At 35.4% G+C, this 23,312-nt stretch overlaps 2 protein-coding genes and 1 long non-coding RNA gene across 3 annotated transcripts; all 3 read right to left on the reverse strand.

Moving 5' to 3' along the window:
- Positions 1–1,043: 1,043 nt before the first annotated feature.
- Positions 1,044–3,834, reverse strand: LOC132030189 (RING-H2 finger protein ATL52-like). The gene has a single exon (XM_059419715.1). The coding sequence runs from the start codon at positions 2,347–2,349 to the stop codon at positions 1,339–1,341; it is 1,011 nt and encodes a 336-aa protein (XP_059275698.1). The 5' UTR covers positions 2,350–3,834; the 3' UTR covers positions 1,044–1,338.
- A 127-nt stretch (positions 3,835–3,961) lies between these two features.
- Positions 3,962–11,563, reverse strand: LOC132030190 (28 kDa ribonucleoprotein, chloroplastic). The gene is made up of 4 exons (XM_059419716.1): positions 11,190–11,563; positions 10,547–10,645; positions 9,119–9,412; positions 3,962–4,277 (listed from the first exon to the last, which is right to left on the reverse strand). The coding sequence occupies exons 1-4, from the start codon at positions 11,535–11,537 to the stop codon at positions 4,173–4,175; spliced, it is 846 nt and encodes a 281-aa protein (XP_059275699.1). The 5' UTR covers positions 11,538–11,563; the 3' UTR covers positions 3,962–4,172.
- Positions 11,564–14,729: 3,166 nt separating this feature from the next.
- Positions 14,730–22,870, reverse strand: LOC132030191 (uncharacterized). Its single transcript, XR_009408001.1, has 2 exons — positions 22,560–22,870; positions 14,730–15,347 (listed from the first exon to the last, which is right to left on the reverse strand). It is a non-coding gene; the product is annotated as an uncharacterized LOC132030191 (long non-coding RNA).
- Between the last annotated feature and the right edge of the window lie 442 nt (positions 22,871–23,312).

Genomic DNA, 23,312 nt, shown 5'->3' on the forward strand with positions numbered 1-23,312 from the left:
TTCGGAACTTCTACAAGTGAGACTCTAGCACATTGTATTGGAGTTCGAAAATCCCTACATGTGAAACTCCAGCATATTGTGTTGGAGTTCAAAGATTGAGTTTCGACCTTATACGTGTGATATTTCAATCATGGCTAAACGTTAATAACATTGCCCAAAAATTGGACGGACCACGCCATTTCTATCAAAAACTATTTCAGGCCATATTTTGGAATTGGTAGCCTGTAAGGCCTGAAGAATTTTGTGAGCTATGGGCCCAAGTCAGATACGGTGACGACGATAAGAAGAAATTGCACGAATTTCTTTTAAGTGCAAAAATCATGCGGGGGCATAACTTGTGGTACATTATAATGCCAAAATATAAACTTATGCCCCACGAAAAAGTTGTTTGTTATGACTCATGAAAGGCAAAAGTTAAAAACCAACACAAAACAGGGCCAAAAGTTCAAATGACCCCGACTATAATCATCACTTATTTTTACTGTAATAGATAGAAATCTCGAGGATTTGGATGAACATATTTATAAAAGGTACTCTCCAAGAGGGTATGCACGATCCCCCTTTATGCCGCATTTTATGAATGTTTGATTATACACGAAATTGAAGAAAGAAGAAAAAAACTTGCGAGTTTAAACATGTCATGAGATTTCTGTAGCTATAAAGTATGTTATTAAGAATAAAATAAGAATTTAAAATTTATTTGTTCCTAAATATAAAAAAGGTATTATTTTGATTTAGAAAAGACTAATAATGAAATAATGCAACATAAAATGGAACGAACGGGAACGTAATGAAATATATGTAACGTTCCTAACCAACTCGGCTTTCCTTCAAGTTTAATAGAATCTAATGACTCTCGAGAGACACCCTCTTCTTCTGTAGATGTTACACGTGCTTTAATAGGATGAACAACTTTTTTTAAAGTATTAATCATTTGGAATAATAGAATATTTTACAATAATTTATATTTTCCCCAGTAAAATGACGAAACAAATGTAAAGTAGAAGAAATATGAACTAGCTTAGGAGGGAGAATCACTTGGATTTACGTAATCCAATCCAACAGTTAAATCTTATCATAGTAAAGTGATACATAATATTTGAACTTGTTTTTGCTTTAACATGGTGAGCACAAAATGATACTCCATCAAACAAAGAAAAAATATAGGTAGTGAAGACAAGAAGAAAAAGGAAGAACAAAATTAGAAGATTGAGCTTACAACACGCACAAAACCTCAACTACTTAAAGCAAAAACCTATTCAAACTCTCTTTCTTTATATGAACTCTTTACCTAAGTGCATAAATGCACAAAATCCTCCTAATCTTGGCATAATTTTTTCAAGAATCTCTCAATGGGATGATCATGTTTTGTCCTCTTCCACGTTTAGGGAACATGAATCTCCCACTGGAAAAAGATCTCTTCATCCCCATAGGACTTGAGACACAATGTGGTAATGTGCTTCCTTCTGCTTCCCCTACTTCTTGTTTTGATGTTCCAATATCTTCGTCGGGATCAATCTTTAGTATATCAGCTATAGATAAAACGCCTCGTGATACTTGGTCCATCGATACTGATCTTCTAATTTGTAGATTCATATTTTCTGTTACTAGCCTCTTGGGGGGGACTCTACTTTCTGCAACTTCTTCTTCATGTTCCTCTCTGACCCCCATTTCTATATCGTTTTCAGGTTGGTTTTCGGAGGTTCTTTCGTTCATCAGAGGAGCTTCGATAACTTCAATAACTTGATGAGGCAATGGAGGTGGTGAGGCATTTACAAACACTATATTAGCGCGACATAAAGGGCAATTGGAGTGAGATTTAAGCCACGTATCGATGCACATAACATGAAAAGCATGGCTGCATTTTGGTAAAAGTCTCAGGCTTTCATCTTCTTGAAATTCACTCAGACAAACAGAACAATCCGTTCCCTCGGCTAATCCACTTCCTTTCTTGTACTTAAACACCCTAATCGACTTGATAAGAGACTCGTCTAAACCTGTAGTGTGCACATGCCATGCCTCATGATTTGAAGGGTCATTATCTTCTAGTTCCAAATTATTAAGATGATTATCCCTTCTTCTCAAAGCAATCCTGTGGCCACAACACTTCGACATTATGACATAGTAGCTAACTAGAAGGAAAGCACTGACAAGAATTCCTATGATGCCGATAACTAGAGGAGATAAATTTGGACCAGAATCATCATCATCAGCTGGGAAGTCGAATGGAGGTGGAGGTGGGAAAATTATATAACACCATTGTGGGCAGTATAAACTGCAGAAACCTTGAGAACAATCCCTTGTGCTCATATGTGGTGCCCAAGTTATTGAACTATTTACAGGCACCATTTATTAAACTCAAGAAAAATAGACGAGAAAAAGGAACTTACCATCACACTTTCAAGGACAGTAATCTTGACAGACTAATCAAACCAAATTAGAGAAATGAGAAGGAAGTGAAGAGCAATGGAAGAATGAAACAGAGAGAAAATATGAGTGTTGCTTTGAGGTGAAGGTGAAAGAGGGTGGCACAGATAAAGTAGTTAAGTGGAAAGCAAAGAGAATAATAAGCCAGGGAGGAAGAATGCTTTGTGATAGGTATTTACCTTTAGTTTTCTTTTCTTCCTTTTTTCCTCCTCCTTATTTGGTTTTGTTTCTCTTTCCTTTGTTCTTCTTTTTTCTCAATCCCTTCTTTAACTTGCTTTGTTGTTGATAGTGGTTTATTTACTAATATGGTCATGTTTGTAGGGAACTCATCAAAGTAATCAGTGCTTTAATTATGGTTTAAGCCACTTGAATTAACACAAAACACTATAAAGTAATATATATTGCCTGAGATTCTGTGATTTTTATATTAAGTAAACTAGTTCACAAAGTTGACCTTCCCAGTATCTTCATCCTTAAGCAGATCTACTCAATCACTTCCACCAAGAAAGTAAAGAAACCTTGTTATACTAACCACTATGTAAGATTTGTTAGTTTTTAATTATTTCATTAACTTGTTGAGTACCCAAAGTAAGAACCATTAGAGTAGACCATACTTATAAAATCAACCAAAAGTATTCTTCATTATCTTTCTGACTTTGACATGGGAAATGGGAATCTTGGCTATATAGCCACTTGAGAGAAGAAGTATATATTCTCATTTTGGTTCTTGATAATATTTTGTCCAACAAACACTACTTTTTAAAAGTTTGATGTTTTTTTGGCGTTTTCAGTGTCTGGCTCTAAATATTGATCTAAATTCTAGGAATGGACAGGGAAAATGTAATGGAGTAAATGAAATGAGAAACTAAAGGAGTGAAGAGAATGTAATTGAACTGAACTTTACCAGTCATGAGGTATCTTTCCTGGATTATGTGGGTGAAAGATATGGTCAATTATGTAACATTTCCAAATTGTAATATCCAAGAAATACCTTCCTCTCACACTCCTCTTTTTGTTCCTTGTTAGATCCATTTAGGTATATCTAAATCTCTACTTAAGATGTTGTATCAATAATTGCTTTTCTTTTTCCTTTTATTCTCCCAAATAGCTTCCTCAGCAGGAGGATCAATAATTAGTATTCCTTTCGTTTCTCATTTTTCTTTTAGCTTTTTCTTTCCAAGCACCATTGAAGTTTGCAAAAGAAGGAGATGATACTAGTTTAACAAACTCAACCAATGCCTTTGAAGAATCTCTTTGACCCTAAGAAAAGTCAGATTTCCACTGAAATTTATGCTTCAGAAAATGTGATGATTAATGTAATTCTTTACTACTCACTTTTTCCGGGTTCGATGGTGGACCTCTCATTGGTAACATGATTTATATAAATATTTGGTAAAGATCTATCAATAAGGGGTGTATTTTGTATGTGAAAATCATATAATGTTGCTAATGCAACTTGACTAGTGATACCTATCTTTTCTTTTTTCTTTTTCTTTTTCTTTTTTTCATGAAGATTAACCAATGATAACATAAATATCAGAGACATTTCAGAAACCAATAAACTAGGAAACAGGATGAAAGGTCACCAAAGTATGACCAAACAGCCACGTCAAACAAAAAAATTGGAGTCTACAAAAAATATGGTTATCACGTGACGATCGTATCAACTATGTGCATAAGTAGAAGGGTAGTCTGGTTTAAACAGGACCTCGATGATCCATAGAAGTGTAATCAAGGGAGTCCATCTATGGCTCTTCGGGATTTTCCTGAGTTGGTGTTTCTTCCTTATTTTCAGATCCATCAGCATCCCTTTCACTGAATTTCAAGCGAATTGGCCGGCCCATCAGTTCCTGCATTTTTAAATTGAGATGTCAAACATACATCATAGTCATCACGAATTTTTCCCCAAATAATAATACTTCTTCCATTTCAACTTGTTTGTCTTAATTTCATTTTTAGTCCGTTTCAAAAAGAATGCTTCTTCCTTTTTTTGTCAACTCCTTAATTCCAACTTTCCGCATGACACGTTTAAGACCCACAAGAATAAAGGACATTTTGATACAATCAACATATCTTTTTTTCTTTTTTTTTTTTTTTGTTTGAACAGGTAACAAAGTACAATCAACATACCTTTAGTTTAAGATCACAAGATTCAAATGTCTTCTTTACTTTCTTAAATTCCGTGTCAAGTCAAAACCAGACAAACAAATTGAAACAGAGGGAGTATATATGTTCCGCAACTCTCTCTACATATACACTAACAACACTTCCTACAAATATAAATTCTTTCTTACGATCCAGTATGTAAACATCTAATGGAAAGGAATTCCCGAGGAGCCATCAGATAAAATCAGTGGAAAATCTAGATTTAAAGCCATTGGCAATTCAAATATTTTCAAGACTACTGGTTGAACATCTGAAACATTCATATACACTAAAAAAAAAAATTGTTTTAAACGGGGAGGGGGGGGGGGGGCGCGGAGGGAGGAGGGATCTTTAATAATTGACTAAACAATATTTCCACCAAATATCTCAAGAGATAATTTATGTTAATACAACTCCAAAAGAAACTGTATCTTCATCTTTGCTACTTGTATTGTTGCATTACTGGGATCCACTTTCACCTCAACACAATGAAACATCAAGATTCTCCTTTATTTTTTTTTTGAGACAGGTAACAATTTTTGTTTTATAGGTCATCAAGTTTCACATTAATAATCATTGGTCAAGAAAAATGAGACAGCTAAACAAAAGGAGCACTCTTTAAGAAGTACTTGGAATCATCATACATCAGAATAACAAAATTAGATATCACATTTTGCATATAAATAATCACAAAAATGTAGCACAGATTATACAAAAATTGAGTTCTAACTCAAAGAAGAGTGTGTGTGTGTGTGTGTGTGTTGATTATAAAAAAAAATGTAAGATTTAACATTTAGTTCAGGATCCAATATTTTTAACTCAAGTATTTAATTTGGAGGAGTCCGATTTCCACCTTTAGGCTCAAGCGTTCAGCTTCCAATTTCCACCTTCAGGCTCAAGCATTCAGCTTTTTCTTTCTTTATTTTTTTAAGATTGCCTTATATCAATATTCTGAACGTTTAGCTTTGGGTTGTTTCATAGTAATACCACGTTTGCGTCTAATCCAAACAAAACTCAAGTATTATATAAGCATTCATACAACAACAACATACTGGGGAAGGTAAAGTGTACGCAGACCTTACCCCTATCTCGGAAGATAGGGAGGCTGTTTCTGGAAGACCCTCGGCTCAAGAGAAAACATGATAAGAAAAGGTCAGATAAGCACAAGCAGTTCAAAGCAAAATGAAAATGAAACTAAAGAAAGCGAGCAAGTCATCATAGAGCAGTCTGAGAAAAGGAAGCGGTAGCTACCATAGATAAATAAGATAATCGAAGTACAAAGAACAACATATAGTAGCAAGAATCAAACGACAATAGACTAAATATCAAAACTGCGACTACCTACTAGCCTTCTACCCTAATCTGAGTCCTCCATAACCTCCTTATCTAAGGTCATGTCCTCGGTAAAAAGGCGGAATCGCGCCACATCCTCGTCTAAGCACCTCTCTCAATACTTCTTTGGCCTACCTCTGCCTCTTTCCGAACCCATCATAGCTAACTCTCACACTGCCTCCGCACCGGGGCATCTCGTGTCTCTCTCCTCACATGCCCAAACCATCTCGATCACGCTTCGCATCTTGTCCTCCACCGATGCCACTCCCACCTTATCTCGGATATGTTCATTCCTAATCTTTTATCTCGCCCGACGTGCCCACACACATCCATCGCAACATTCTCATTTCGCAACTTTCATCTTTTGGACATGAGAGTTCTTGGATCGCCAATACTGTTCGTACAACAAAGTCGGTCTCACAACCACTTTGTAGAACACCTTGCCTTTAAGTTTTGGTGGCACCTTCTTACGCGGCGACTCTGAAGCCGAGCCTTCATTTCATCCGCACCAATACGATGTAAGACATCACCGTCAATATCCCCGTTTCACTGTATAATAGACCAAGATATTTGAAACTTCCTTTCTTTTGGACGGCCTCGGGTACCAAGCCTCACTTCCACGCCATTTCCTGGCTGGTCCGTCCCGAACTTACACTCCAAGTACTCTGTCTTGGTCTACTAACCCGAACCCTTTAGACTCCGCAGTTTGTCTCCAAACCTCGACTAGCGTTCGCTCCGCCGCGTGTCTGCGTCAATCGAGAATATGCCATCCGCGAATAACATACACCATGGCACCTCACCTTGAACTTGCCGCGTCAAACAATCCATCACTAAGGCAACAGAAACAAAAGCAAGAGTCGATCCCTCGCGCAACCTTATCTCCACCTAAGTTGCCCGAGTCTCTTCCTACCGTCCTTACCCCGGTCTTAGCTCCATCATACATGTCCTTTATCGCTTCTAACGTACACCATAGGTACACCTCTTAGCCTCCAAGCATCTCCATGAAACCTCTTCGGCACTTTGTCGTAGGCCTTTTCAGTCAATGAATACCATGTGCAAGTCCTTCTTCCTCTCCCCATATCGCCGCCGCCAATCTCTCACAAGTAACGGCTCGTAGTCTGAGCGCCCCGCATGAATCCGAACCGTTTCTCCGAAATAGACACACCTTCTCACCCTCATCTCCACCACCCTTTCCCACACTTTCATAGCGTGGCTAGCAAATTTCGATCCCTCTATACTGGCGCAACTTTGAATATCACCCTTGTTGTACGTAAGGAACCGTCATACTCACTCCGTTCCTCGAGGGCATCTTCGCCGTCTTAAAAATAACATTAAACAACCGCCAACCATTCCCGAACATGCCTCGCCCGCACTCTTCCAAAACTGCTAGGGATCTCGTCGAGCCGTAGCTCTTCCCTGCGTATCCCTACGACAAGACCCATAACCTCCTCCACCTTTATGCTCTCTGATACCCTAAAATCGTGGCGCTCTCGTAGTACTCCAAATCTCCCAACACAATGTCTCTGTCACCTTCCCCGTTCAAGAGTTTATGGAAGTAAGGTCGCCACCTCGATGAGAGCTTCTCACCAATACTTTGCCGTCCTCGTCCTCGACGCACTTTACTTGATCCGGTCTCGTGCCTTTCTCTCCCTCGCCTTGGCTAGCACGAACAACTTCTTCCTGCCTTTGTCCTCTGAGTTCCGCGTATATGTGCGTTCGAAAAGCTAAGCCGTTTTGCCCCGAAATTGCCAACTTCGCTTCGCTCGCATGCGCCCTTCACCTGATGGCCGGCCTCCGCGTCGTCGCTACCGGACTTGGCGTGACGGCGCTCTTGCTTCCGCCCGCCGGACCTCGTTCCCACCCTGATCCTCGGTTGCCCGCCGCGGCGACCCTCGAGACCGGAACATCTCTGGCCCACTGTGGGTTTGCGGTCTGTCCGCATCTGCTCGTGTCCCCCAGCTCCCGACCCAGCAGCCGTGACTTCTCTCCCATCCCCAGCACTCGGCGAAGTCAAACTTCCCTCGATCTTTTACTCTTCTCTAATCTCGTCCGTACAAGCTTTGCGGGTCGTAAGATTCTCGTCGAAATGACATGTCTTTCTAAAGACCTTTATCCTTTTTTAAAGGGAAACGAAGATGCACTAGCGTCGCGGCCGTCGAGCTACGGAAGGTTACGAGTGCTTCTCCTCTCGGAAACTCGAGTTGGCTACCCCGATCAAAAGCTTTAGCGAAATCCAGTGAGACTCGCCTCTTCCCGACTCCGGCCGAAATCTCCATGTTCATCATCATAACCCTTCGAGGTTGACCCCTAACGTGTCCGTTGAAATCTCCCCATGAATAACTCGGTGGGCGGTATACCTCCCACCACTCGTCCAAATCCTCCCAAAGCGCCTCTTCTCCTCCTCGTCCAAGCTCGTTTTCGTGGCGCGTAAGCAATAATGTTCAAGGTAAACCCTCCCACGACTAACTTAATCGCCATCATCCGGTCATTGACCCTCCTAACCTCTACGACCTGGTCCCTAAGCTCACTATCTACTAAAATGCCTACCCCATTCCTATACATCGACTCACCCGAGAATCATAACTTATACCCGTCCACATCCTTAGCTTTAGATCCTACCCATTTTGGACGCAAGCTATATTAATCCTCACTGTTAATCTTGAATTCAGCTCATGGACTTCCCCGACAAAGTCCTAATGTTCCAGGACCCTACTCTCAACCTAGACGCTCCCTGAACCCACTTACCACCCAGCCCTAGCCCCCGTCCCCGACCGAGAACATGACCCTAGTCTACCATCGCTCACTAAACAGACATTCATAATGAACACAATTTGGTGATATGTCTATAAAGAAACTACGCTACTAAAATTACTTAGAGAACCAATATTAAGCTATTCAACCCATGCACCTCAAAGATACTCCGTGCTCACTTTATACCTTGAATCCTAACAACACAACCCAAGGCATTTTCTTTTCAAAATTTCTTGCAAGTATTCGACTATAGCTTCGATATTACCATGTGCCTTGGGGCTAATGCCCTGCTCCGTGACAAATAATTAATATTTGAAACATAAAAATGAGATCGTGTAGCTTATTTCAAGAATTTGACTAGTTGAAAAGATACTCTTTTATAATACTGAAAGCAGAGTAATAGAATAGAGAATCCTCAATCAATAAGATCAAAGGATTATATTGGGGAAAAAAATATGTATACCTTTCCATCTAAAGCAGATAGTGCAGCCTCTGCTTCTTCTTTTGTGTCAAATGATACGAAACCATAACCAGCAGCTCTTCCTGAAGCATTGTCAAAAATAACCCTAGTTGAAACTGGATTGTGGTTTGCAGAGAAGAATTCTCTCAGTTGGGTAGACCTCACTTTCCATGCAAGATTAGAAACATAAAGTTTATGTCGTGTTTCCCCTCGAGGAGGGGTTGTAGTAGGAGGAGCTCCTGGAGGTTTCTTAAATCGCTTCGCAAATTCTACCCTTATGATCCTTCCTGATAATTCCTGTACCACCAAAATGTGGACAAAGAAGGGTGAAGAAACAAACAGGAATGGGGTAAAACGAAAACAATAACGCAAAGAAGCATAGAAAAAACTAATTTGAAAGCAGGAGGTTGCATATGAAAAGAGTAATCCCTTAAGATACTCATTCACACTAAGATACTTCCACATTTTGAAACAGTTCTTACGCTAACACCCCTTATTTGAGGTGAGACAGAATATGAATGTAATGGTTGTATTCTAGAAATCTAGCTGGTATAGAACTTATATAATGATTTAGGAAGATGTTATGATGGAGCTCTCTTTTTAGAGATTAGTAATGATCATTTGTGCATCATAAGGAATTTTTATCCTTCAGTGAGCATTTTCATGAAACACCAAAGTGAACTTGTGTGCTAAATTTTCTAACAAGGAAACAATTTCAGTTATGAAAACCCAAAAGATGGAAGGTAAGGCAGGTCAAAGAAAAACGTGTTCTAACATTCTTTTTTTTTTTTTTTTTTTTTTTTTTTTCCTTTCTCAGATCCACAACTGAAGTACTACAGTAGATTTTTAATGCTTCTAAGAATCATTAGCAAGAAATTTTATATCATGTCCGAAAATAATAATCCCCTCTTTCTTTAGGTAAAATACATTCTTTAACTATCCAAGATTGTTTGCCCAGTTACAAATTCACCAGTCTACAGTCCAAACAAATTGCACAAAGAAAAGTAACAGATTGCATAAATCTTTATAATTACTTAAAAGTCCAAAGAAGTACTTTTATATCATCAATCAACCCCTGAATTATTGTGTATTTGTGTATGCTCTATTCAGTATTTCCTAACTCTTACCAGAAACCATTTCTTAATGTTTTAGCACAATGTACCCCATCTTTCTATGTTGTCCTTTGCTAGACATTTTTTCTTTCTCTCACCCTCAATTTTAATCTTGAGACAATTTGAACAATATCTTCTAGCACAGATAATCTCAACGGAGTATTGCTGTTATATAAAGAATGCTTTAATCAATTACAAACGAACATCCATTATTTTATGACACTATTTTCCAGAAGTAAATAATCTACACAACAACTATTTCATTATGGAACGACATTTCATAACAGGGATTACAGTCAGAATCCAAGAAACAACTTACATAAGAATCCAATTTGTCAATAGCAGCCTGAGCTTCTTCTCCAGTAGACATTGTCACAAAGGCAAAGCCTCTACTCTTTCCATCTTTGGTCTTTATAATCTACTAATTCAACAACCCCAAAGGGTAAAAAAGTTAACACCTTCTGTTCAACAACCAGATAAACATACACATACTCAAAAGAAGAAAAATACTCGCTCTATTTCAATTTGTTTGTCTTAGTTTCCTTTTTAGTCCGTTCCAAAAAGAATATTTTTTTCTTTTTTAATAAATCTTTAATTCCAACTTTCCATGCGACGTACCTAAGATCACAAAATTAAAGGACATTTTGATACATTTTACATATCCTTAATTTAATAACAAGACTCAAAACTCTTTTTTACTCCCTCCATCCCATAGTAGTTGTCAACATTACTATAAATATTCATATCAAAATACTTATCTATTTACAAAATCAAGGTATAATTAATTAAGTTTTTTCCTACTTTGCCCTTAATATTAATTGTTTTTTAAAATAACTAATATTAATTAGAGCACAATTAATTGGAGAGATAAGGATAATATAGTAATATGGGATGGAGGTAGAACTTTCTTGAATTACGCATCAAGTCAAAACTAAACAAACAAATTGAAATGGAGAGAGTACCTCAACATCATCAACAATTCCATATTCACCAAAGAGCGTCTTGATATCAGGAACAGTTAAAGACCATGGTAAGTTTAGAACAAAAAGCTTTCTTCTTTCATTACTTTTTTGGGTTTTTTCTTCTTGTACTGTTACTTCCTCAGTGACTTCAACTGTTGAGCAGTGAAGTTGGGACCATTGTTGTTTTCTTGAAGGAATAGGATGGGGACATAGAATGGATTTGAGAGAAAGAGTAGGAGTATGTGTGGAATTTTGAAGTCTAACTGAAGAATTGGGAAGCAATGGGAATTTGTAGGAAGTTGGGGGAGAAGAGAAAATAGAGGATGCTACTGCTTCAATTGTAGCCATTGTTTGTGTAATGTAACACCAGTTTCCAGCCAAGGAAGGTCTGAATAGATATTGCAAGGTTATGCTGGTCATTTCAGCCTTTACAACCCCACCCCCCACGCCCCACGCCCCACCCCTTTTTTTTTTTTTTCAATACTAGTTTTTTACTTTGTCACTTAAATTTTACAATTTTTGGTATTTGTTTTTGGTGAAAATTTAATAAAAAATTTATGTGCTAGCCACTTTTCACTTCCTTCTTTTTTTTTCTTCAGATAATCAATATTTGAAAATTTGTTAAAAAGTGGCCTTTTAGTGTGAAAAGTTCAAGATAGTGTCGTTTGATTTTGAACTTAGACAAGTGAAAAATTCGTAATATGTCATGGATCGTAGATTTTAAAAATAAAAATGGCTAAAAATATGTAAAAATTTCATGAAGCGCCCTATTTTGATCACCTTGTTTAACTTATACACGTTTTGCTTTTTGTTTTGCATGAATACTCATTATTGGGTAACTTCAGACTCAATTTATTTAGGGTCATTATCTATGTTCTTACCAATGTTTTTTTGCCAGCTTCAATAATTTTATAAAGACTTAAAATTGAACATATTTTGCTGACACAATTTTGTGCTTCATTCTCTTTTTTGTGCTGCACATTGTCCTTATTTGTAGCAAAGAGCATTATTATTAGAAAAGGTATATATTGATTAGTTGAAATTCTATACTGCAAAGAAACTAAATTAATTGAGTTTTGTTTGATGCTCACTTCTTTCAAAAAGGATTATTATCAAGGAAGCGAATAGAGCAATAATATATGCTATTGCTTAGGGAGCAGAATATGGGCAAGGAATAAACGCTGCTTGCAAATGTTTGACCAAGAAGCATAATAGTGTTAACAACAATAAGTTGTATAGTAGCATCAATTTTACTAAAGGGTTGCACGATTCATAATCCGACATACAATTAATAAATTACAGCTTTCCAAATAAGAATTGACCAATCTATGGGTATACTATAAAGTTACAAAGATTGTAAATTAAGATAACCATCACAAATATGTTAAAATAGAATAGGGGCGCTAAATTAATAAGAAAAGAAAAATTGATAATGCGGGGAGCACCTACGGCGAAGCATTAAATAATCGAAACAACTATCTGGTTATTGTTGTTGTTAATAATAATAATAATAACTATGTGGTTATTATTATTATTACTATTATTATTATTATTATTATTATTATTATTATTGTTGTTGTTGTTGTTGTTGTTATAACATTTTTTTGCGCGGAGTGCCCTTCTTTTCGGGGTGCTTTACCCCGCCCCTCATATTTGAAATGTTTAAATTTTGCCCTTTGCTAACACCCATAGGTCCCGTGTTCGAACCCGCGCGATCGAAATTTTAAAAAAAATTCGCAAGGCTTTTTAAACTTATTTATCGCTAACAAGATACACTTGTTAAGGAATTACACATTTTATGCCGGACCGGATACCATGCCTTATGGGCGGACTTGGCATAAGTATGCCGGTCCCGATAACTTTGATAATTCCTTCACAAAGTTATGCGGTGGGGCATACTTTTAATGGGCAAACTTTTATGCCGGACCGGCGCATAACTTTGTGAAGGAATTATCAAAGTTATCTTGGACCCGGCATACTTATGCAAGTCCGCCCATAAGGCATAAGTATCGGTCCGCATAACTTTGTAATTCCTTCACAAAGTTATCGGGTGGGGGCATACTTTTAATGGGCAAACTTTTATGCCGGATCCTAAGATAAACTTTTGAATGAATTATCAAGTTATGCGACCGGCATACTTATGCCAAGTCTGCCCATAAGGCATAAGTATGCCGGGTCCGGCATAACTTTGGTAATTCCTTCACAAGTGTATGCCGTTGGGGGCATAGCGAAATTTAAACTTGCCTTGCGAATTTTTTTTTAAAATTTTGACTGCGCGTGGGTTCGAACCTGGAACCTATGGGTTTATGCGAAGGGCAAAATTTAAAGATTTCAAATATGAGGGGCAAAATTTAAAGACCACCCCAAACGAAGGGCAATTCTGCCCTTGTTATAAAAACATGAACCTACAAGGCATTTTATTGATTGCCTATATATGTACGTGTAGTTATTAATCTACTGAACATTAGCATGCAATTATTAACGTACAACATACGTTCGTTGAAACTAGTTTATTTTAATTTTTATCGGAACTATTCTGGAACTTTGAATTAAACAATTCAAATCTTCATATTAATAAATAAAGTCTTTACAACAACATCCAAGTTAATGTATTACAAACAAATGGCTAACATCTTATTAACTAGAATTAATCCTTACTATTATAAATATCGTCTAAGAATATTACACCAAGCCGCAACACCAAATTCAAACAAAACAAAACCATAACTCAATGTCTTTCTTCCTCCTATCACTTCGTCAAAGCCTGTTGTTAGAGATTCGGATTAAGGAATTATGTTGATCGAGGGGAAGGTGTGAGGCATCTCTCAAGTTCCGTGGTTTTAGCACGGTCGCTTTAGTTGACTCATATTGGCTTAGGAATAAACTCAATTAGGTAAACACATCAATAAGCAAGCACGCCTAGAAAGTGTGTCCAAAAATATTGTCCAAATTATTACAACCCGGATAAAAAGAAAATAAGAAAAATGTAAACCTACACTATCCTAGCTATCATAAACTAAGCTTCACCCGACATCCCGAGTCTTGTCCACGAACGGCCTCCTTGTTTACATTGTACTTCGGGGCATTCCCAGGCTAAATACATAATATTGAAAGCAAATAAAGAACACGCAAGCAATTAAATGAACCTAATATTTGCCTACCAATCCCAAAATTATCCTAAAATTGCCTATTTTCATTCACGAGCCTAACACGACCCAAATGAAACAAAAATAAAGTAACAAAGTCATTTGTAGCTCAAATCCCCTCTCATATTTTAACCCGCAACCCAATAGTGTTCACAAACTAGTTAAAGGAAAATCTGTTTCAAATTGACTTCCTTCAGTTCAATTATTCAACTCCAATATTTACGACCCACTAATTTCTCTTTCTTGTTTTGCTCAAGTAAACGTTATCTAATCTATTTGGACAAACTAAACTCAAAATGGTTAAGAGAATAAAGTTTATCCAGTAAGCAAAAAACAAAAGAACAACCACTTCAACAACAATCACGTATGAAATCAAACAAGTTAAAGAGACAGGGAAAGAATTGGACCTCAAATTAAATCCAAACGTTGATTGATTGAATCTCAAAACAACTCAGAACAGAAATCAAATGAACCTCGACCGGAGAACTGGCAACTCGAACAAGCCCTCAACCTCCCTTTTTGACCTCAGCTACTTCCCATTTATTTTCTGCTGATTTTTCGTGATTTATGGGTGTTCACGGTGATTGTTGGAGCTGTTTTTGTCACTGGTTTTAAACTGAAACAGGGGCGGTTCTCGGTGGTTTCAAGGGGTGGATTAGAGGTGATTTCTGGGGTGGTAGTCCAATGGAACGTTAGAGGTGTTTCCCGATAGAAGCAGGGGTGGAAGAAAGGATATGTGCGCATCACTTCCTCGTCTCTCTCTATTGTATATCCATCCTCTCCTCTCACTGCTGTCTCTATACGTAGCTCAATATTGCCCTCTATTTTTGCTATTTGGGAATCTTTTTCATCCATCTATGGTGTTTATCCTCTGTTTTTGTCAATTGTGTGTGTACATCGTCGTCAAAATCTCTATCCTTTTTCTCCTCTCTGTTTTTTCTTAATCTATTCTTCTTCCCCTATGTGTTTGTATATCTCCCGTTCTCTCAAACTCCCCAAAGAAAATATGCCCCTCTGTATATTCCCTTTCTTTCTATATATCTCTCGTGCTATATCTGCTATGGCGTGATTTTTTTGTGAGAATCCCCATGAAAAATGCCTAACTCTCTCCTCAAATATTGGTCGCCCCAAAAATGTGACGTGCACTGTGTGTATTGGTGTTTGTAGATATCTTGATGGAAAAGAAACCATCGGGGTGAGGTGTCGTGGGGTGTGTAGGTGGTGTGTGAGTTAGTTATGGATGGAAAAGGGAGAATCTTGGCTAAGTGGCACCATACTATTGGTTCTATTTTCCTTTTTTTTTTTCTTTTGATTAAATAAAATACCAATATAAGTATATGAATCAACAACTTTAAACCAAAAATAAGAAAAAAGAAAACAAAAGCTTAAATAACTAGACTAAGAAATAATTCAAAAGTAATTAGCTAAAAAGACTACATTAAAAGAAACCTATTTTTTTGTACTTTTTCTTCATTTGGAACACAAAACTTGTACTCTAAAAATAGTTAATATTTTTTGTTGTTTTAGATTTCCCACGAATAAAACGTACTAAAAATAAGAATAAAAGTCAAAATGACAAAACAAGATGTAGAAAAATGTTTAAACAGTAAAACGGTGCAAAAACTCCATGAGGGTCAAAAATCACGTGTCTACCCCCGTTGACTCCGGCCTACCGCCATTATTTTCCGTCTGATATATACAGTCTTCGTTTTCTCCATCTGATATGTACGAACTCCATTTATCTCCACCCAATCTGTACAGGCTCCGTTCTTCTCCGTTTGATGTTTACAGGCTCCGTTCTTTCGAGCACTCTTCGGCTGGAGATGGGAAGAAAGGTTCTGGAGATGAAGAACTAGAAGAAGATGGAAAGAAAAGTTCTGGAGATGAAGAATCAGAAGAAGATGGGAAGAAAGGGAAAAAAAAAAGTTCTGGAGATGAAGAAAAGAAGGAGGAGGGAAAAAAAGTTCTGGATATGAAACCCGAATAACGGAGTTTTGAAAAGAAGTTTATTGGTGGCTTAACAAAATATATCAATATTTGTTGGCCTTCAATCTGGGGTATTCATTCGACATGTTTTTATTAGAAACTGCATCAGATATTCCTTCGATTATCATTTTTGGTAAAGAGATGAAAGAAGATTCAAAGAAATTGGAAAAAAATTGATGCAATTAAACAATGGCGACTGTAGAAGTAGACGTTAAATGTGTTCAGAAGCATTTATCGAAAAGCTATTTTTTAGGAAAACCCTTAGGAGTTGGAACGATTCCTGCCCCTGAACCTGAACTTAAGATTGAGACTGACGTTCCTGTCAAAGAAGAAACGTTCAAGGCCTTCTACACCAAGGTGTGGGAGGTTGTTCTGAGTTTTTTCGTTGGAAGTGAAACAAGACTTGAGGAACCTCCCAAAGAGTGTCCAATTGTTGATACCGAAGAAAAGGTGAGTTAGAAAGATGATGATGATCACAAAAATCACAAATGATGGAAGTTGCGCCCTTAATTATGTAGAAGACAGGGGATGCAAGGTGCAATGACTTTTAATGTCCCAAGATGCTGGGTATGCATTTTGAGATGTCTTGTTCTAGGCATGTCTTATAATTTCTACTTTTGCTGATTTTCTATTTAGTATTCAAATGGAAAATTCATTGTCAATGAATGAGCAGCACTTTTTTCTAAATTGTAATCAAACAAATAATAATCACGATCCACAAAGTCGATCAAAACATAAAATCATTTATTTATGTGTGTTCTATTTGTGCAATAACATTTTTGGAGGTAAACCGGAGAAGTATACTTTTGGATATACTAGTTTTTGGACACGTGCGTTGCACGTGTGTCCCAATTCAATTAAACGATATAGATAAATAACACTAAAACACAAAAAATGAGTAATTGAAAATTTGAAAGAGAAATTATGAAGCTGAATTTAATAAATAATTAGCCTACTTAACTGATTTGATTGTTCAATGTAAAACAGTATAGATCGTCTATACCTACAAAGTTAAACAATTAAATTTATTTAGGTAGGTGTGACGTGTAATGAGATAAATTTTGATGTAATTAAGTGCCGACATATGATATGATTGTACCTAACCTAATACTTCCCGATAGATGACATTCTTGATGTATGTTTCACCTCGACGTTTTATTTGCTCAATCATGACTATGACTCTTATCGGTTAACATTATATTTATATTTGGCCAAACCCATCGACAGACACCTGTGGTCGTCCACTTCTTTCACTTGAGCACCTAAAGTGACCCTTGTTCCATTTAGACACTTCAGGTGGGTCATTCCTATTCCACTTAGACATTTTTTGCATCGTTATCGAAGCAAAACCAGCACCAAAGGGGGCGCCGCCTCATTGCACATCCAAAGAGCCCAAAAGCCCCAATTTTTAATGGTCAAAACTCCACGAATTTATAATTAAAATGAGTTGGCACAATTTAATTGAGTTGACACAATTTAAATGAGCTGGTACAATTTAATTGGCCACTTAATCCACGTAGGAGACGACCAGTGTTGGTTTTGCTTCGATAACAGTGCAAAAAGTGTCTAAGTGGAATAGGAATGACCCACCTGAAGTGTCTAAATGGAACAAGGGCCACTTTAGGTGCTTCTAAATGGAACAAGGGCCACTTTAGGTGCTCAAGTAAAAGAAGTGGACGACCACCGATGTTTGTCGATGGGTTTGGCCTTTATATTTTAGTTATGACTGCATGTCACATCTTGTTGATTCATCATGCATGGCTTAAAACGCTATTTAAATTTAGGTGATTAATATAACAAGTAATTTAACAATTAAAAAACAATTTTGGATAGGCGAGGGGGCAGTGTAGCACGTTCTATTAAAATTATTCCTTACAATTATACTCAAACCAAAGTACATGTTTTTAGTTCAAATATAACAAACTCATCATCATAATCTGGGATATGATGTTGCATAATCAGCACTGCCTTGTAAACATTCTTGGAGGAGTCGAAACAAAGTGTGCCACGTGTATCATAGCCATAATCGTTCAAACAGTCAAGCTCAAGCACTTTGGTGAAAAATCGGGAGTAAGTTAATAAATGACAAAGTTGGAGTAATAATCTTATATTAAAAATAAAATATAAATTTGTATAAAATAACGCTAAGGGTAGATTAATAGTATGTTTAATCTTTATATACTATTATAACTTCCATACTTTATATAAGTGTTGAAAAGGAATACAGAATGAAAAATGTGAAAATGATGGAAAAAGAGGTAGCGAACATGGAAACAACAATGCGCAGAATTGAAACTAAAAGAAAAGGAATTATCTATCACCAATAAATTTAAAAGAAAACTATATAATGTGTTCAATATACCTCCCATACACACTATGCAAAAATTGAAAGTCCAAAAAGTGATATAACTGCAAAGTAGAAAGTCATGTCATTGTTTCATAGACAATATTCGTTGTTGCAAAGCTCTTTCTATGTAGTTACTAGATGGCTTATGCCCGTGCGCAGCAGCACGGGCCCAACACTTTGGATTATAGTGTATCTATATGTATGTAGTTATGTTTGGATAGTGATTATATATATATATATATATATATACTATGTTCAAAACACGATTAATATAACATTGTAGTTTGTGCTCCGTATCTAAAACTTTATTATATTTGGGTTTGCTATGAATATAAAGTCGGCAAAAATTTATTAATACTTTTTAAAAGAGAAGACTTGTTTAAAAAGAAACTATTTTCCTCTCTTTGAGATAAGACAGTAGCAATATTTAAGCATCAGTTGATACTTTCAATTTGAATTCGATTAATTTAAAAGTGTAAAATACTTATTATTTTTTATCAAATTTTGATTTGGATAATTCTAATTCAAATTGTTAAATTAATTTTACATGTTTAAAACAAAACAAAGTAGAAATTGATTTTCTATTTAAACGAAGAAATACTATTTAGTTTAGCTCATTTTACTTGTCATGTTGTCTTTTGCATGGTTTTTTAAGGAAACGTAAATTAGAATTAGAATTTGACTAATTTACCTTATTCATTATTTGATCTCCATTTGATATTAATCTCTTTTCACATTTATTAGAGTAAGAATAAAAATGAAAAAGTAATTAAATTCTATCTTATTTTAAAATATAAATATTTTAAGTATATTTATTTTAGTAAACATAACAAATAAATGACATGACGGAATAGCAAATACAGCAATTAAATAGCTAGATTAGATCTCAGGCTAATATAAGAAAAGAAAGAAAATTGTATGTATTTGCCTACTTATCCTTTTGAAGAAAAGCAATAATATGGAGTCCATATTTTTTGCTGTGTAATAATTTTATTTGCTCCCACTAATGGGTTGATACGCATGTGGCAATGAATTCACTATTATTGACTTGATGGGGATACTTTGGGAATTACATGAATATTGTTTGATTTTTTAATATATGGGTTTTTTTTTTTTTTTTGACATTGCTTGTTTTTTTAATATGGGGTCTACTTTTTTTTTTCATGAGTTTGGAGAGGGTGGGGTCCACTTTTTTTTTTTTAATATTGCTTGGCGTTTTTAGTATGGGGTCCACCTTATTTTTTTTATTTTTTTTAAGAGTGATCGACGAAGCATGGGTAAAACCGATGTTTATATATAGTACAAAAATAGAAATATAATAAAGTATTTCTATCTTCTTTTTAGAAGAGTTGGTAATATAAAGTATAAAATGTCATTTTTTTGCCCTCAAAATAAAAAAGTGGGTGGGACCACAAAGGATTTTTTTGCCCTTAAATAAAAAAGTGAGACCAAAGGACGGACGATGATCTTGCTTATAAACCGGCTCTTCTATATAGTAGAAAAGTAATATATATATGTGTGTGTGTGTGTGTGTGTGTGTGTGTATGTGTGTGTGTGTGTGTCTATATATATATATATATATATATATATATATATATATATTATGTTCAAAACACGATTAATATAACATTGTAGTTTGTGTTCCGTATCCAAGACTTTATTATATTAGTGTTTGCTACGATTACGAATATAAAGTTGGCAAAAATTTATTAATACTTTTTAAAAGAGAAGACTTATTTAAAAGGAGAAATTACATGAATATTGTTTGATTTTTTAATATGGGATGTACTTTTTTTTGATATTATTTATTTTTTTAATATGGGATTCACTTTTTTTTTTTTTTGGATATTGCTTGATTTTATTAATATGGGATCCACTTTTTTTTTTTTTTTTTTTTTTTTTATTGATTGGTGTTTACTATGGGGCCCACACTTATTTTTTTTTTTTTTTTTTTTTTTAAATTGACTGACGACTTAAACCCAAGCAAACCTCTTCTATATAGTTAGAAAACTTATTTTCTATAGGCCTTATTTGTTTGCACTTAATGGAGGTCTGAATCTGAATGGTTCAGTCCTCAAGCTATTAAGTGCATTTGTTTACATTAAGATCTAAACACTTATTTGATCTGAATAGGTCTTAATCATTAAGATCTTGAATAAAGTCTTATTATCATTAAGAGGTATTTTGTATGGATAATGTTTACCACCGGCTCCACCCCACTCCCTCACTCCCACCACCCACCCCAACCCTCCACTACCCACCACCTATCACCACAACCACCACCTACCCCCAACCCTACCCCCTACTCACCACCAAAGACCACTAACCCCCCACTCCTACCTACCCACCAGTACCTACTCCACCCCAACCCCCACCCTACCTACCCACCACCACCCATCTACCTTATCCCCAACTACCCCCATCCTACCCCCGGACCCATTGCAACCCCCCCACCCCCCTCCAAAAAAAAAAAGTACCCCCGCCCACCACCACTACTAGCAAAATATATATTTCATTTTTTTATCAAATAATATTTTTTTGTTAAATTTGTATTTATTTTCTGACATTTAGTTTGTTTATTATTTGAATTGTATATACATTATGTACATTCAGATGTTAAAAAACAAACAGTCTTAATCATTCAGTGTCCAGATCTAGAGACAACATCTTAATCATTCAGATGTGCATTCAGATTTAGACGTCTTAATCTTAATGAAAACAAATGAGCCCTTAGTCTTTAAAGTTTACTCTTCTTCTTTCCGTCATTATTCTTAACACAAATTTTCATTTCCATTGTCTTTTTACTAACCATTCATGCTAATCATTTTTTACTACATTTTTAAGAGGTTTTTGAAATTTTAAAAAATGGCAACTAATAAATGAGAAAAATAAAAAGAATTTTCTGATTCGAAAAATTGCAGCCTAAATGTTTCCATCAGAATAGAATAGAGAGGAAAAAGAAGAAAGGTAATTCTAAATGAAAATAGCAATTACTGAACGATTCAAACTGGAAAAAAAAATTATCTATCAATATTAAATAAAAAAATAAAGACCAAATGTGTTCATCACATCTTCCATACACAAAATGCAAAACGTAAAGTCCAAAATTTAACATAACTCAAAATAAGAAAATTATCTGAAGAAATAAAATATGATAGAAATTTAAATGCAATCAACCATGAATTTTTCATTATGCTATTGAAGTGAAACATAGGGAAATAGCTAATCATTTTTGTACTGTTCAAAAAATGTGGCACCTAAACATTCTAGCCACATGACAAGGAAAAATGGAGAATAAAGAAGAACAATAATTCTAAAGTACAAACAAACATACCAAAAAAGGCAAAACCTACCTATCCTCGAAATTCAAGAATGCATCTATAAAGGGTGTAGTTTTTCGCCCATATATAATTGGTACACATATTTCAATCTGCATCTCCAGCTTTGCACTGTCATAAAAAATAACATTATTCAGTTTGAATATCGAAAAACTAAACAATGTAATAAAGCTATTCAGATTTCAGAGTACTCTAAAATACAATTGCAAAGGAAAAAGAGAACCATAATAATTTTCTCAAAATAGACTAACTTTTCCCAAATATACCTCCTAATGACTAACAACAACGTTACTAATCTATATTATTTTAAAAGCATGAATGTAAATGTTGGTTGACCAAAATATCCTTCAAATATTGAACGACTTTTATGCCCTTTAAAAGCTAAACTATGTATTGAGGAAATAATTTTATGTTGGATAAAATTGTAATATTTAAAAATTGCAGGTAATTTGAATTGCATGGACTCCTAATCTTAATCTAGTATAAATTTCTCAGATATTATGTTCAGCCTATGCTTCCAGACCATACTAATTCTATATGGACAAGCTAACACTTTCAATGTTTTTTTTAAAAGTAATTCCTTTCCTCATTAAATTGTTAAGGATAGCCTCTATCTTTATACCTTGGATTGCACGAAATATTAGTTATACATGATGTATTTCATCATTAGCAGGCGGCAGCCATTATAGTCACCTTAAATTTTGCGGTTTCCTCTTTCTTATAGCCATTAGGAAGCCAAAAATACTTTTCTTATTAAAAAAAATATTTATTTTAAAGAGTTAAGGTATTTGACCAAGCTGTTATAAATAAAGTAAGTGTGTTGAGTAGTAGAAAAAAAATATTTTTCATAAGCTGAAAAAAGTAGCTTTCTCTATAATCAGTTTTGGTGTTTAAATTGCTGCTTAATATTAGCAAAGGTATTTTCCAAAATTGATTAGTCAAACACAAACTGCTACATTTCAAAAGTATTTGATTGAAAACAGTTTTCAAAAAAAAAAATTCCTAAATAAGCAGATTTTAAAAGTTTGGACAGACTATTATTTTGGCAGTATACTACTTAATTAACCAGAATTATAGTTCTTAATAAACACCGCTTGTGATGATGATTTCGAGCCAAAAAGTAGCCTACAACTATTAAGTGCTTCTTTAGTTTCAATCTTATCAATTACAAGTTCTAGGTTTCTATTATTAGCACTTATGTAAATGTTTATATTCCTAAGGATATATCAAAAACAACATTTTAATGATAAGTATTAAGCGGATATGATCATATATTATTTTGTATCTCGCAAAATAAATAATAAGT

Source organism: Lycium ferocissimum, chromosome 9 (assembly GCF_029784015.1).
Source record: "Lycium ferocissimum isolate CSIRO_LF1 chromosome 9, AGI_CSIRO_Lferr_CH_V1, whole genome shotgun sequence".
NCBI classification, from domain to species: Eukaryota; Viridiplantae; Streptophyta; class Magnoliopsida; order Solanales; family Solanaceae; genus Lycium; species Lycium ferocissimum.